Here is a 16360-nt window from a genome sequence, read left to right as displayed (position 1 = left end):
TGAAGAGCAGCACCGACTGAACTTGACTCAGGGCCACTGGGACACACCCCCTTCTGGCCAGCTGCCTGAGGTAAATGGTGAATGTTAGAATGTTGGCCCGCCATGGCTCTACCTGTCCGGCGTAGAGCCATTCCGCCAACGCTCGGCTCAGGAACTACTAACGATATCACTGGCACACTGACCTCTACCGGATCCAGATTCTCTACCACCGAGACTACAGGTGTACAGTCAGTATGGACAACTCCACTAGTACTAGGTTGAGTGTCTAGAGTAGGGGAGGGGCCCCTTGGGATACTGGTGTTTACCGCAGTAGATCTTTGTCCAGCTGGTGGCATTGGCAGTCCCCCCGTTGGGGGGTCAGCAGGCCCCACATGGGGGCCCGGACAGGCAGGGACAACAACGGGTGTCTCTACTGGATGTAACACCGATGCCGGGGGCAAGAATGCCAGATCGCCATCCATGTCGTCCTACATCACGACAACAGTCTCAGCAACCGGCGGACTAGTGTGAGGGGGGCCTACCGGGGCATCGCTCCCCATACGGGCTTTAAGAAGACCCCGATGTACCTGTCGGACTTTGCTCCGATCAGTCACTGGGGCGATAGTGTACACAGCCCCGTTGGCTGGGGGAGCTTTGATAACCTCATATACCACAGAGCTCCACAGGTCCTGAATTTTGTGGCAGCCCCTCATACTAAGATTACGGAGGTAGACCAACTGGCCCTCCCCCAGTGGTAAATCTTTGACCTGGCGATCGTAGACCTCTTTCCGTTTACCAGCTGCAGCCCGGAGGCGGCCTTCAGCCCCCTGAAAGGCAACTTGCAGCCTGGCTTGGTGTTCCTCAATCCAATCATGCACCGTCCCTGCAACAGGGTCGGGTACCGTTCCCAGCAAAAAGTCAAGCGGCAGGCGTGGCTCCTGGCCAAACAACAAGAGGTAAGGGGACTCACCGGTCACTGAATGGGGGGTGGTGTTATAACAAAAGAGTAGTTGTGGGAGGCAAGCAACCCAATCTCTTTTACGAGATATGGGCAGAGTGCGGAGGAGGTTATGTAGCGTGCGATTAAAACGCTCGCACTGGCCATTACCGGCCGGGTGGTAAGGCGTGGTACGTGATTTTTCAACCCCATAGAGCTGGCAAAGTTGTTGGATGAGAGTTGCCTCAAAACAACGACCTTGGTCGGAATGAATGCGAGCAGGGACACCGAACTTATAAAACCACTCGTTGACGAGCACTCTTGCCACGGTGGAGGAACGCTGGTCCTGGGTGGGGATGGCTAGCGAATACTTACTGAACACGTCAGTCATGACTAAAACATTTTCCACACCCGACCGAGACGGTTCCAATGACGTAAAATCTACAGCAAGTACCTCATTAGGCCGTGAGGCCAATAGATGCCCCATAAAGCTACGTGCTGGGGGTTTAGTATCTTTTGCAGTTTGGCATCGCTCGCACTCAAGGCACCAACGAGCCACATCGGAGGACATGCTCGGCCAATAGCACCGTTTACGCACCAATTCCAAGGTACGCTCTATCCCCTGGTGGCCATGCGCCTGATGCAGCTGGGTCAAAACATCAGACTTCAGACTAGCAGGAAGTAGTAATTGGAAATATTCCTCTGCTCCGTCTGAACGAAACACCCTACGGTACATAGCACCTTCCCTTTCCACTAGCCGATCCCACTGGCGCAAGAGAGCTAATGCCGACTTGGACATTTGCTGTCGCTCAGCCGGCTCCGGTTTAACACCTCGCCTCCAGTGTGGTACAACCTCCTGGAGGACGGGATCTTGCTCCTGACTAGAGCGCAAGTGGGAGATGTTATTTTCAGGCAAGGCTGTAACCACCGCTTGAGCCACCTGGGTTACTGGCTGTGCCTGGTCAACCTGCTGTAAGGAAGTTGGAAGGGTCGTGCCCAGGGCCAGATCCGCCAAACCAGGAGGGTCCGAGGGGTTCTGCCTCGACAGAGCGTCCGCATTGCGGTTCTGCCTGCCGGAGCGGTATTTGATCTCATAGTTGAATGGGGCCATCTGGGCAACCCAGCGCTGCTCTAATGCTCCCAGTTTCGCAGAGGACAGGTGACTTAAGGGATTGTTGTCCGTATAAATTATACAGCGTTGCCCCAACAAATACTCCCTAAACTTTTCGGTCAGGGCCCACTTGAGCGCAACAAACTCCAACTTCATGGAACTGTAGTTGGACATGTTGCGCTCAGTGGGCCTAAGACCACGGCTGGCATAAGCTATAGGGCGCACCTTCCCTCCCTGTTCCTGAGAGAGAACGGCCCCTAATCCGCTGTAGCTCGCATCCACTTCTAGAATGAAGGGCAAGCTGAAATCAGCATATGCAAGGACAGGAGCAGTGGTCAGCTTTCTCTTCAGTGCATCGAAGCTTTGCTGGCACTCCCCAGACCACAGGGACAGGACACTAGGGCCTGGACCCCGCTTTGACTTTGTGCCACCCAGCACTGCCACCAGCTTATGGAGGGGAGCCGCCAACTTGGCAAACCCCTCCACAAACCGGCGGTAATAGCTGGCAAACCCCAGGAAAGAACGCACCTCCGAGACAGTGTTAGGGCAACGCCAACTAGCCACTGCCTCAATCTTTTTAGGGTCTGTCGCCACCCCCTGACTCGAAATGACATGACCAAGGTAGCCAACCTCCCGTTTGAAAAACGCACATTTGCTCAACTTAGCCTTAAGGCCCTCATGGCGTAAACGCCCCAAAACAAGTTCTAATCGTTCCAGGTGTTGGGAAACGGAGGTAGAGAAGACCACAATGTCATCCAGGTACAATAACAAGGTTTGACATTGCTGGTCCCCAAAAATCCTTTCCATCAACCTTTGAAAGGTTGCTGGCGCGTTACAAAGGCCAAATGGCATTCTCTGCCATTCGAAAAGACCGAACGGTGTGCAAAAGGCCGTCTTGGCACAATCACCTACCGCAACAGGGACCTGGTGATACCCGCTGGCTAGATCCATAGTGGAGAACCAGCAGGCTCCTGCCAGTGCATCAAGAGACTCCTCGATGCGGGGAAGAGGGAAAGCGTCCTTGCGGGTTTTAGCATTAAGTTGGCGGTAGTCAACACACATGCGGAGACTACCATCCTTCTTTCGGGCCAACACTATAGGGGACGCATACGGGCTACAACTCTCCGTTATAACTTGTGCCTCCATCAATTGATTAATATGAGCCTTAGCCATCTCATATTCTGATGGTGGAATACGCCTGTATCGTTGTCGAACTGGCACATCATCGACCAGTGGGATCTGATGAGAGATAAGATTAGTACAACCCAAATCCCCCTCATGGGAGGCAAAGATTCCGCTGAACCGCTGTAGCAAGTTCCGGACCTGTTCCTGGTCTGAAGTCGCCAAGACAGAGAGGTCAATTTCCTCGATCTGTGCCTGTACTGACGGCGTTACCATCTGGGAGGTAACAGTGGCTGTCACAGTGCTGACCTCGGTGATGTTTGCTGGCAAACTCACCACTTGAGCACAACACAAACTACCGGTGCGGGGATACAGCAACACATCTTCCGTGCTCACGTTCACTACTGGTATATAGCTAGTACTACGGGTCACCCGGATCAGAGATGGCGAGGCCAACAAGCCAGCAGGAAGTCCTCTATCAGTGGGCTCAAACAACACCGGTGTGTTGGAAAACTGTGCTGAACATGTAGCTGCTACCATAACCATGGTGCCACCTGGAATACGATGGGCTCGGCCCCCACGGACTTTGACCCTCCCTGGCCTTATAGGGTGAGTTTCCGCATAATGACACCGCTGTAAGGCCTCAACAACAGCACTGTGGGCCTGAGAGACAGAGGGCAGGCGGAAGAGGGCAGGACCATGTTGCCCAAAAAGCTCATAGTAGCATTTGTTCAAAATGTTCATTCCAATCACACCGGGTGCCTGGGGGCCAACCCCCCCAGACGGGTCTCTCACAACCAGAACACCACACTGTGGTATGGACTTTCCACAAAGCTCAACATCTAATTCTAAGTAGCCAACATAGGGTATGGCCAGCCCATTGGCTGCCCGGAGTTGTAGCCATTGACAAGAGCGCAGACGGTCAGAGCCCCAGGGCTCAAAATGATTCACAAAGAAGGTTTCGGTGATGGTAGACACCATGGACCCGGTGTCTATTAGGCATGGTACGGGGACCCCACCCATGAGTACATTTAAATGGGGACATGATGATATTAAGCTAGATCTGACGGACAAGTTACTCGAGCCAAGCAACCCCCCACCTGAACTTTGGCTCAGCAGTTCGGTGGGTGCTAGTTTCCCGCCGACAGACGAGGGGAAGACTGTCCATCGCTCCTAGAGTTCGCTGCCAAAAAGGCCTGGGCCCGAGGGGGAACCCGTGGCCCGTCACAATCTTGGGCAAAATGGCCAGGCTGTTGACACCGCCTGCATATGATGGGGTTACCGCGAGGCCTCTGATGAGGACGTTGTAACATGGCAACACTCTGGGACAGTTGATTGAGCTGCTCTTGTTGACGTCTCAACATGTCCTTTAGCTCTGACAGTTCAGCCCCCTCTGTAGAGCTACTAGAAACGGTCCTAGGACCTCCATGCACTGCATACTGGACACCATGTATGGATGGAACAGATTGACTGCGACCCCTCGCGCCACCTGGCATGCCCTCGTGCTCCCACCTGATAGCCTCTGCTCTGAGCTCTAGCATCGTCATGGTTGGCTGGCGTCTTATAAGCTGCTTAAGTTCCCTCCGCAAAGCACCATCGATAACATGCTCAGAGAATTGATCGCGCAACAAAACCTCAACATTCACCAAACCATCGGGTGCACGATGCTTAACTCTATCCATAAGACTCATCAAAGCCAAAGAGAACTCCAACAAGGTCTCACCATCCTGCTGCTTTCTCGAAAAGAAAGCCTCTTGCAGGGCTACATATGACTGGGAGCACCCGTACAACTCCCGGAGAATACTTTTGATCTTTTTGGGATCGTTTCTATCTCCTCTCTGGCCTCCCCTTCCAAATGGTCAAACAGAAAGAACGCCTGATCATTTACAGAAAGGTGACGTGCCCTCATGCAAGCCTCTACCTCTTCAATTCATTCATTTACCTTAATCCCTGACTTGCCCTTAAACAGGGGACACCTTCTATCCCGGGGTACGAACACCAATCTCTCTGCCACCGGGGGCCCAGGCTCAGCACGCGAGGTAGAGGATGTGCCTGCATCACCCGGAGGTGCTGGATTCGGTCTTTGCTTCAACTTCTCATTGTCGGCTTTAAGCTGTGCCACCCATTCCCTAAGCTGTTGTAGCTCTTCTTCCATGTTTATAACGAAGCTATGACTTACTGTGCCAGCAGAGGTTTTGGTCCACTGCCAAAGGAACACAACAGCCAACCGCCACGATGGTCAAGCCAAGCCCTCTGCTGTTTCTGCCAACATACACTCACACAGTCAAAGAGAAAAGGGTCAATCCAAATGCCTGAAGTGAAAAATAAGCAGGCTTTTACACAAACAACCACGATAAAGAGAACAACCTCTAACTATCAGAACATTCGCCTCTGGTGTTTCAGAAAGTCATCCTGCCGACAACGCCAAATGTGGCGGTAGGAATAGGGGGTTAGCAGACAACGCCACCCTGGGAATTGCACCCAGGGAAATATTAACCAATGAACTCTCAATTAGACTTTGGCACACATGTTCGTTGACTAACAGCACCAGAGACAAGGTTCCAAAAATAAGTTATCTTTATTATTATAAAAATAGAGGCTCTACATATAATATACAAGACAAGTATCAATCACACTGTATGAGAGTAGGGGGGGGAAACAAAGCTATCAGGGCTGAGGCTTACCAGCAGGGGGCGAGAACAGGAGACGGAGGGAGAGGATCCAACAACACCAATCAATCACTCGTGCTCGCACATACACACCGCAAAACAGGATCAAAATGGCAAAATAAGAGAAAAACCAGGAGGCACACGTGAACACACACGGGGAAAGGGACACCACCACCGAGAGAATCTAGCTGCCTCCCTGCCTTGGGCACTCAGCACCTGAAAAATAAAAGAAGAGAAAGAAGGTGAGGGAATATATAAACAAACAAACAATAAACCCACAACTAGACAGAAGGACAGAAACTATGGTTGGGCGGCCAAGCAGAGGGTTAACTTAAGCAGGACTAACGCACACCATAAACAAAATCCCCTAAAGTAACCAAAACCTCCCCAGAACACACCCACACTGATTGCAACACAGACAGACAACACACAAGGACAAGACAACAGATAGCCGTATCAGTTAAAAATAGCGGTTGTTAGCGTCTTCGCCGCTATCTTCCAGGCAAGTGGCTAGCTCAGGGCGGATGAGGCAGCCATGCAGGTAAGTTACGTATGGCAAAAACAGCAGTAGGCACGGCCACAACCGGCAGTACCTAGAAGGCACACAGGACACCCCATTAGTGCTAAACATAATGGTAAAAACAAGAGCAATAGAGATCCAAATTATGGGATACGTACCAGGAAGTTGACGACTTCCCACTCCAACCAGCGAGCTCACGGAGCTCCGCTAAATGTTTACGTTCGGTATGAATCCATAGAGAATGTTACGCGATCAATAGCCCAGCACGCACCACTGACCAAGACAGGACACCGCCAAGCAACAGGTGGAAGCGCTGCAAAGCGACCACAGCGTGCAAAGAATAAATTACCAGGCTACAAACAAATTAGCCAGAGTCAGAGCATACATAGAAGGAGCGTACATACCGGTAGCCAGTTGACTGGGGGGGCGTAGCAGGAAGTAATGTGGGGACAAATTGTGGCGCCTCCCGACACAACGCTACCTCGGAATAAATAGGACGGTGACGCAAGCCATTGGCTGTGACGGCCCTAATCATTATGAAGGGCTACGCCCATGCGTCTCACCACAATGACATGATTGCATCACTCAATTCCTGCAGATTTTTCAGGTTCACTTTCAAGATGTGAATCTCCCGTTCTACCACATCCCAAAGGTGTTCTATTGGATTCAGATCCTGGGAAGGCCACTGAAGAACACTGAACTCATTGTCATGTTCATGAAACCAGTTTAAGACAACTTTTGCTTTGTGACATGGTGCATTATCATGCTGGAAGTAGCCATTAGAAGATGGGTCAATTGTGGCCATGAAGGGATGCACATGGTCAGCAACAATACTCAAATAGGCTGTGGCATTCAAGCGGATATATACCGTAGATAGAGACAGACAGACCCATCACAGATCCTGCACTCTTAGAAAAAAAGTGCTACCTAGAACCAAAAAGGGTTCTTCTTCTACTCTCCCTTTGAAGAAACCTTTTGGGTTCCATGTAGAACCCTTTTCCACAGAAGGTTATACAGTACCGTGCGAAAGTAATGGGACAGTGAAGCATTTTTTCTTCTTTTTGGAGTTGAAATGAGAACGTAGAGATTCTCATCTTTTATTTGATGTTATTTGTGTACATATTGGTTTATCATTCAGAAATTACAACATTTTTATGCATAATCCCCCTATTTCAGGCTACACTAAAGTGATGGGACAATTGGCTTGACAGGTGTGTTCGTCAGGTGTGTTCCATCACATAATTTGTGCAGTCTGCTATTGGTGTCTTGTCAACATGAGGACCAAAGAGATGTTATTGAAAGTCAGGGAAGCCATTATGATGCTGAAATATCAGAAAAAAATGAAACATAGCCAAAACCTTAAACCTACCAAAATCAACAGTTTGGAACTTCATTAAAAGGAAAGAAAGCACTGGTGAGCTAAGAAATCGCAAATGGCAAGGAAGACTTCCAGTGGATAACCAAAAAATGCTCACCATAATTAAAAAAAAAAACTAAAAAAAACTGCCCCATAGATTAGGAACACTCTCCAGGAGGTAGGCGTCAATGAGTCAGAGACTACCATCCGCAGAAGACTTCACCAGCAGAACTACAGAGGCTACACTGCAAGGTGCAAACCACTACTTAGCCACAAAAACAGGCTGGCCAGGTTACGGTTTGCTAAAAAGTACCTAAAAGAGCCTGCAGAGTTCTGGAAAAACATGTACCAGAGTGATGGCAAGTGTAAAGTGTGGAGAAAAAAAGGAACTGCCCAATATCCACAGCATCCCACATCATCTGTGAAATATGGGGGAGGGGGTGTTATGGCTTGGGCATGTATGGCTTCCACTGTAACTGGCTCACTTTTCTCCTTTGATGAAGATGAATTCAGAAGTGTTCAGAAACATCTTGTCAGTCCAAGTACAACTTAATTGCTTAATTGCTCCAAACTCATTGGACGGCATTTCACCATACAGCAGGACAATGACCCAAAACATACTGCCATAGCAACTAGGAAATTATTCAGGGCCAAAAAGTGAATCCTATAGAATCCTATAGAACATGCATTTAATTTGCTGAAGAGGAGGGCAAAACATCCTAAAAAAACAAACAACAATCGCTGCAATATAGGTCTGGCAGAGCATTACCAGAGAAGATACCCAGCGTCTGGTTGGGTCAATGGGTCACAGACTTTTGCACTTTTGCATACAAATACATGTTTAGTATTTGGGGACCAAATACTAAACATGAGTGCTTAATTTGGACATTTGCATAATGCAAAAGAAGAAAAAATGCTTGTCCCATTACTTACGCAGGGCACTGCAAATGGAACCCATAAGAGTTATTCAACCAAAGAATCCTTTTAGAACCCTTTTTTTCTTTATTTTTTTAATTACATTTTTGCCCTTTCAATGACATGGAGGGAAGACACAATCACTTCCGATTTGAATTCTGACATGTCGTGGCTCCTCTTTATTCATGCAGTTTGAGACGTGCTCAGAGGCAATATAGGAGCCTCAACCAATGAGAATCCAGGATGTTGTCAAACATTGGCAACGCACAAGTTGTGTTTGGGACCATACTACAGAATACTTAAAAGCTTAAAACTTAAATCGCTCAATAACAGATTCAAATTATTAATGTGGAAGCATGAAATTGTTGCTTGGGCAGTGTACTTGCATCAAGACAGATCATTTGTCTTGGTGTATGAGACCATTTCGTCGGTTGGATCGTCTGTGTTTGTGAAAATCGCACAGTGTCCGCCTGGTTTAAGAGTGTATACTGTAGACACTGAGAGATATATATATCCATCATAGTTAACAATAACCAGGATCAGTTTAGCAGACTCACCCCCACAGTTTCCCATATTTCTGGAAGCTCTCTGTGTCAAAATTGGTGAAACCACCCTGGGAACAAAAAAACTAAACAAAAAAATAGCCAGTTCATAAATGCTTGTCATAAACCTGAATTGTGGCTTAGTCTATGATGGCCCTTTTCCACTACAGACCGGCTCCCACTCCTCTCTTTTCGTTTTCGTTCAAAAGCTTTATTGCCCATTTTTCTGGGTAAAACAATTCATATTCAGCTCCCATGGCTTTCACCACAACAACACACATCATGGATGAGTCTACAATGTTGTTGTTTATGGGCTTAATCTCTACAAACCTTCTTATATCCCATTATCGTCCCGAGGAAAGGGATGGGTTTAGGACCAGGAATGCCTAGTTTTTTGAATATTCCATATGGCCAGTATCCATACCTGGTCAGAACAAATATAAATCAACAATCTGACTTGAAACAAAAGCAAAACGATCAAGTCATAGGTATCATTGAAACTGTTAGATAACTGTAATTATCAATACTATCATTTGTATGTATTATCACAACTAACTAACTAACAAATAATATTTTTTATTATTAATGTATGGTCTTACACTACGATCAGAGTGATGAGTAAGGCAAGGAGAGTTCATGTCTCGGTGGAGAAGTACGGAAGGTAACCCATCTTTACAGGTTCAATCGCTTCTTCTGAGTAACCCCGGACACGTCTGCTGAAGTGATTATTTTATCCCGTCATGACACCTGTGTTTCAGATCATGAAACACAGGCGAAAGAGTATGTGAGAGGTGAAGTTGAAGCCATGGCCAGTGAATGATTGAAAGGGGATCCCTGCGCAGAGGGCAAAACTCAGTGATGTTATTGTCGGCCTTTATCTTAACATCCTGCTAATAGTTGCTGCCTGTTTGATCCCTATCGGGTTTTAATAGTTTGCAGACCCATTGATTCAAGAAGGACTATGGGGCAAATATTTTTGGGCAAATATTTTCTTTCGAGTAATACTGAATTTTACATATTTGAACTCCTCTAAAAATGTGTTATGTTCTTTACATGTATGCACTTGTTTTATATCATTGGCTCCTAAAAACAGAATTTCAAAATACTAGTTCAAAACACATCACATATTACAGTAATGAAGCAACTGATTAACATGAATACAGTGCTCTTCATAAGTATTGGAAAGAGGAAGCATTTTCTGTTCTTTTAGCTCTACACTTGGATTTGAAATCAAACAATTATTATGGGGTCAAAGTAGAGATTCTCAACTTTAATTCAATGGGTTTTTAAAAAAACATTTGTAAACATACTCCCACTATTTCAGGGCTTCAAAAGTATCATATAATGTCCAAATAAAGTACTAATGTTTCGTATTAGGTCAACAATCTGCCTGAAGTCTGCGACCCCACCAGGCACTATCCACTATCCACTATCCACTATCCACTATCCACTCATCTTTAGAAAATCATTGACATTTCCACATGGTATTGTGTCATAGAGTAGCCTCCCTACAGCAATATTATCTTGACATTGGGATCCTTTGTCCAAACCATATTTCAGGGTGTATGTTTGGTTGCAGGGGCCCAGGCTGTGCTCTCTGACTGCTCCAACTGTAGTAGACCCTGCAGTGAGGAAGAGGTCAACATGCTGCAGTACCATCAGCCAATCACACACAAGAACCAACAGATCGCCAAGACCTCTATTGCACCATGCACGCACGCACACACGCACACACACACACACACACACACACACACACACACACACACACACACACACACACACACACACACACAAACACTGTCTCAACAGCCCCTTCCTTCACTCTCACTCTCTCTCTCTGTAGGTGGGTCAGGCTGCGTATTCAGCCTCTAAGGGGGGTATTGTTGGGATGACTCTACCAATCGCCCGAGACCTGGCACCCATGGACATCCGTGTGGTCACCATCGCACCCAGTCAGTAAACACACACACATACATACGCACTCTTTCACACACTCCCCCCCCACCCCCTTCCTCTCCATATCAGACAACCTCTCTCTCCCTCTCCTTAGGTCTGTTCTCCACTCCTCTCCTGGCGGGTTTACCTGAGAAGGTGCGTTCATTCCTGGCCCGCCAAGTGCTCTTCCCCTCGCGCCTGGGAGACCCTGCAGAGTTTGCCCACCTGGTGACATCACTGGCTGAGAACCCCATGATCAATGGAGAGGTCATCAAACTGGATGGAGCTATCCGCATGCAGCCCTGAGAGAGAGTGAGTGTGTGTGTGTGTGTGTGTGTGTGTGTGTGTGTGTGTGTGTGTGTCTGTGTGTGATCCAAGGTATACCACTGTGACAGCTCCGATGTGTGTGTTCATGTCTGGTACTCCAAGCTCTGCTGTACTGTACGCTCCATGCAGTTTTGTTTTGTTTTGTAAACTGATCCAGTAATAAACTTCTAATGAGTTTGAGTCTCTCCTCCTCTGTGTCTGTGTAAAGTGAGGTCAGTAGGAGCTAATAGGACAAATGAAACAAGAATGAGCCTTATGAGGCAAGTGTACCTTCATTTGTCCTATTAGAAGTGAATAGAACGCCTGGACACAGGAAATGCTAAATGCTAAAGCTCTCATAACATCACACCTGCATCAGTGTGTGGCTTTATGTACATGTCATCCACAACATTTGAGTGAAGGGAAAGGGACACATTTCTTTTGGAATGGAAAGGAGTCGAGGTACAGTATCTTGGTATACACACGTTTGCTCCAGTTTTGTACCCATTGACTCTGACCCTGTTTGTGTAAGAGGCTAGGGCTGACCCATTCTGATTCAAGATGTTTGTGTAAAAAAGGTATTTATTGCATATATTGTCCACTAAAAAGCAGATGATGGTACAAGTGTAAGGGACCAAGTGCTCCAACCTCAGTCTAGCCTGAAGATCATTCCATATCTGAGGAGCACAGCAGCTAAAAAGTTCTTCTCAATTCTGTAATCACTTGTAGCACATTAAATAGTAACAAGCTGCAAGTTTGATCGCCAATAAGTCGCCATAAAAGCAATGATGTGAGGTAAAATGGGAGTTTTAAAAGAACTGCTTTATATACAGATGAAATCCAATGATAAGCCCTTCTCAACGTCAAAGAATCCCAACCCACAGACAGATACAAAAGACAATGGTGGGTACAGAAAACATGCCTACAAATGAACTGCAGAGCAGAGTGATAAATCGGGTCTAGTGGTTTAAGAATTGAGGCTGTCGTGTGATTTTAAATTGTGTCACCATAATCACGGACAGGGAGGAGCGTTGCCAAGACAATCTTCCTCCTATTATCAAAGGTGAAGCAAGACATTTCTTTACAAAACAAGTACAAGTCTAACTCGCAAACTGTTGATCACTTTTTCAACATGTATTTTAAAAGTGTATCATCTATCTAAATGCCCAGGTACTTATAATGGGGAACTTGTTCAGTTTGGGTTCTTTTCAGGGTACAAATATGTTGATCATTGTAATCAATATTATGGGATATAGAGAAAAACATAACAGACCTCATGCATACCTCTTCAAATTAAGGTTTACCCAGATTGTTTCTAATCTAACCCATGTGCATACATGTGCCATGTTTTTTCTTCCTCAACTTGTAAATGTAAAAAACACAAACACCACCACTTTGTCTTTTTGTGGTGTTAGGAATACAGACCTCACAGATAAAAATGTTTTGATAAAGGTCATAAACCGAAACGTCGACACAATAAATAAGCAGAGGTAACAATCGTGTGTGCAGGAGTATTCATTTTTTACATACCTTTTCTTCCTAAACTCATCATCACTCAACATAGTTTACAGCTATGCAACTTGTAAAATACAGCATTTCAAACATGACATACAGTTTGCCTTTGAATATGACTTTAATGAAAGAGAATTGAAACGGCAAGTGTAGTTATAGTGGTAGTATGCAGGGTAGTTATTGTGGTAGTAAGTTTGGGATAGTTGTGGATTTCCAGAATTGTCTCTGTGTTGAAATATCTGTAAGAGAAAAATTGTCTTATCATTCGTATAGATAAAATCTAAATTATTTTGAGGTGATTTGAGAAGCCAAAATGATCATGCTTAGAATGCACTGTAAGCAGATAATGGAGGGCATACCTGTATTTTGTTTCCCTTTATGGAAAGCCCTCTCCATGCTCTCTCTGGCAAACTCCAGGTTCGCCGCCATTACTCTTTTCTTTTCAGTCTTCTCCTTCTCTCTCTCCATTTCTGTCTTCATCCTCTTCACGACATCTTATGTAATCTTTGTCATCAACTCTTTCACTTCCCTCTCCCTCCTTTCCACCATATTATTTATCATCCCATCCATCTCTTCTCTCATGCGTTTAACGTCATCTTCTTTCTCCTTCAGGATTTTCTCCATCTCTTTCTCGACCACTTCTACTCTCTTCATTGCCTCCAACTCCTTTTTCACCCATTCAATATCCTTTTCTTTCTCCTGTTCATTCCTGTTTCTCTGTCTCTCCTCCTCTGCCCATTTCATCACCTCCATCCTCTCTTTCACTTGTTTCACCTCCATTTCTTTCTCCTCCAGGATTCTCTCCATCTCTTTCTCGGCCTCCTCTACTCTCTTCATCGCTTCCAACTCCTTTCTCATCCACTCAAAATCCTTTTCTTTCTCCTTCTCACTCCTGTCTCTCTCTCTCTCCTCCTCTGCCCATTTCATCACCTCCATCCTCTCTTTCACTTGTTTCACCTCCATTTCTTTCTCCTCCAGGATTCTCTCCATCTCTTCTACTGTCTTCATACCCGCCTCCATCTCCTTTCTCATCCATTCAATATCGTTTTCTTTCTCCTTCTCAATCTTCTCCATCTCCCTCTCCATCTCTGTCTTCATCCACTTCACGACATCTTCTGTAATCTTTCTCATCTCCTCTTCCACTTCACTCTCCCTCCTTTCCAACATATTCTTTATCACATCCATCTCTTCTCTCACGTGTTTAACGTCACATTCTTTCTCCTCCAAGATTCTCTCCATCTCTCTCTCCATATCTTCGACTCTCTTCATCGCCTCCAACTCCTTTCTCATCCATTCAAAATCCTTTTCTTTCTCCTTCTCACTCCTGTTTCTCTCTCTCTCCTCCTCTGCCCATTTCATCACCTCCATCCTCTCTTTCACTTGTTTCACCTCCCTTTCTTTCTCCTCCAGGATTCTCTCCATCTCTCTCTCCATCTCTTCTTCTCTCTTCATACCCGCCTCCATCTCCTTTCTCATCCATTCAATAACCTTTTCTTTCTCCTTTTCAATCTTCTCCCTCTCTCTCTCTCCATCTCTGTCTTCATCCTCATCTCCTCTTTCACTTCCCTCTCCCTCCTTTCCACCATATTCTTTATCATCACATCCATCTCTTCTCTCACACGTTTAACGTCGCATTCTTTCTCCTCCAGGATTTTCTCCTTCTCTCTCTCCACCTCCTCTACTCTCTTCATCGCCTCCAACTCCTTTCTCATCCATTCAATATCCTTTTCTTTCTTCTTCTCATTCCTGTCTTTTTCTCTCTCCTCCTCTGCCCATTTCATCACCTCCATCCTCTCTTTCACTTGTTTCACCTCCATTTCTTTCTCCTCTAGGATTCTCTCCATCTCTCTGTCGACCTCTTCTACCCTTCTCTTCATCACCTCCATTGTTTCGGTCTCCTTCTCACTCATCTTTAATCTCTCTTCGCTCTTCTTTACCTCCTTCTCTCTCTCCTGCACCACCCTCTCTCTCTCCTCCACCTCCTTCTCTCTCCTCTTCATCTCATTTCTTGTTTTTTCCATCTCCCTCTGGAAAGTCTCCTCCATCTCCTTTGTCACTTTCTCCACCTCCTCCACCTCTTTCGCCTTTATTTCCAACTGGACAATCCTCTCCTCCAAATCCTTTTTGTTATTTTCCTGCGTCTTTTGAATGCGACTGAGTATTGCATTGCATTCATTCACTTTCTCAGTGTCTCTATCCAACACTTTCCTCTTCCTCTCCATATTATCTTTAAGATGGTTGACTATCTTCCTCTTCCTCTCCACCATTTCTCTGTCCTTGTCCACCATTTCTCTGTCCTTGTCCACCCTCTCTCTCTCCTCCTTCAGCCTCTCCTTCTCTGCATCGGTGTGCTCCTTCACCTTATGCAGAAGGTTTTGGGCTCCCTCCACCTCTTCCGCTCTCTCCTCCATCTCCCTCCTCCAACCCTCCTTCTCTTCCTTTCTTTCTTTAGCCATTCTGGCCCTCTCTCTCGTGTGCCTGGCCCGTCTTGATGTCCTCTGTGGGAGTGGGGTGTAGGCTGCGAAAGCTGCCGGTCCTGCTGCCTCCATCATCAGGGCAGCCTGATCCTCTTTACACTCCTGTGGACATACAGTGAACACACTACAGGTGCAGTCTCGAGAATGTCTTCCTGACGCCTTTACGCATACAGCTTTGTGATGCTTAGACAGTAATGACATAATTCATGTTTACATTTCTTTAATTTTCGACGCATTGTCGTTATTCGTGACGCATCAATGACCAATTGATTATCTGGCAATGCAATGAAAAAAGCGTGTGGAAAACAGTCGTTAATGATGTAGTGGAATTTAAATCATGGTATTTTGAAATAACATACCGTTAACCAGAGCTGTTGATTCATTCAGAGACTTTATTCACAGAGAACAAAGCCGGGTCAGGTTTGCAAAGTTGAACACACTTTTCACTTCCGTTACCTGACTTTTTATAGACTTCACATAGGTCAACACCCTTCATTCAACAAACGTCTACTTCCTGTTTACATACACCAATAATATTCAAGAACTACATTTCGTCATCCCGGGGCTACGCCCCCTTTGGCTTGGCGCCGATCAGTCTACTGTAGAGATCAATTGATCTAGGCTGTTTTCTAAAGCCCTTTTGTCTTGGCTGTTTACAACTGTGTTTATCACCCATCCATCCTGTCCCCAGATCACCTGATCATGTTTACACAGCTGTATACCACTCTACTTCAAAGCATCCATACCCCCTAGTCAGCCCCCACCTAAGTGATCTCACCCCTCTGAGATGTTCCAGGACCATCTGGTGTCCTTGTGACCTTTTCCCCTAGGTGTGGGATTACTAAGGCTAGTATTTGTCTTTAAATTTACTATATATTCCCCCCTTTGGGACTTAATAGTCCCACATCAATGACACAGCAATAAAACATATAAGTGATTTCAAGACAACATACATAGGCGACTCACAGAAGTAAA

The 16360-nt window shown here is 46.1% G+C and overlaps 1 protein-coding gene and 1 pseudogene across 2 annotated transcripts in view; one reads left to right on the top strand and one right to left on the bottom strand.

Moving 5' to 3' along the window:
• The window catches only part of LOC310824035 (cytochrome P450 3A27-like), a 52692-nt pseudogene extending 43117 nt beyond the window's left edge, over window positions 1-9575 (bottom strand). Inside the window, exons 1-2 of the transcript in view lie at window positions 9483-9575; window positions 9168-9220 (exon numbers count right to left, since the gene is read on the bottom strand). The product of the transcript in view is annotated as a cytochrome P450 3A27-like (transcript). The remainder of the gene's footprint in view (window positions 1-9167; window positions 9221-9482) is intronic.
• A 1426-nt stretch (window positions 9576-11001) lies between these two features.
• LOC310824034 (3-hydroxyacyl-CoA dehydrogenase type-2-like) lies at window positions 11002-11396 on the top strand (the record flags this gene model as incomplete). Its single annotated transcript, XM_083696930.1, has 2 exons — window positions 11002-11107; window positions 11206-11396. Coding segments are annotated over 2 exons (297 nt in total), but the record flags the coding sequence as incomplete, so codon positions are not given.
• Between the last annotated feature and the right edge of the window lie 4964 nt (window positions 11397-16360).

Source organism: Argentina silus (genome assembly GCF_951799395.1).
Source record: "Argentina silus genome assembly, chromosome: Y".
NCBI classification, from domain to species: Eukaryota; Metazoa; Chordata; class Actinopteri; order Argentiniformes; family Argentinidae; genus Argentina; species Argentina silus.
The sequence above is the reverse complement of the archived record's forward strand: the minus strand, read 5'-3'. Positions and strand labels throughout refer to the sequence as shown.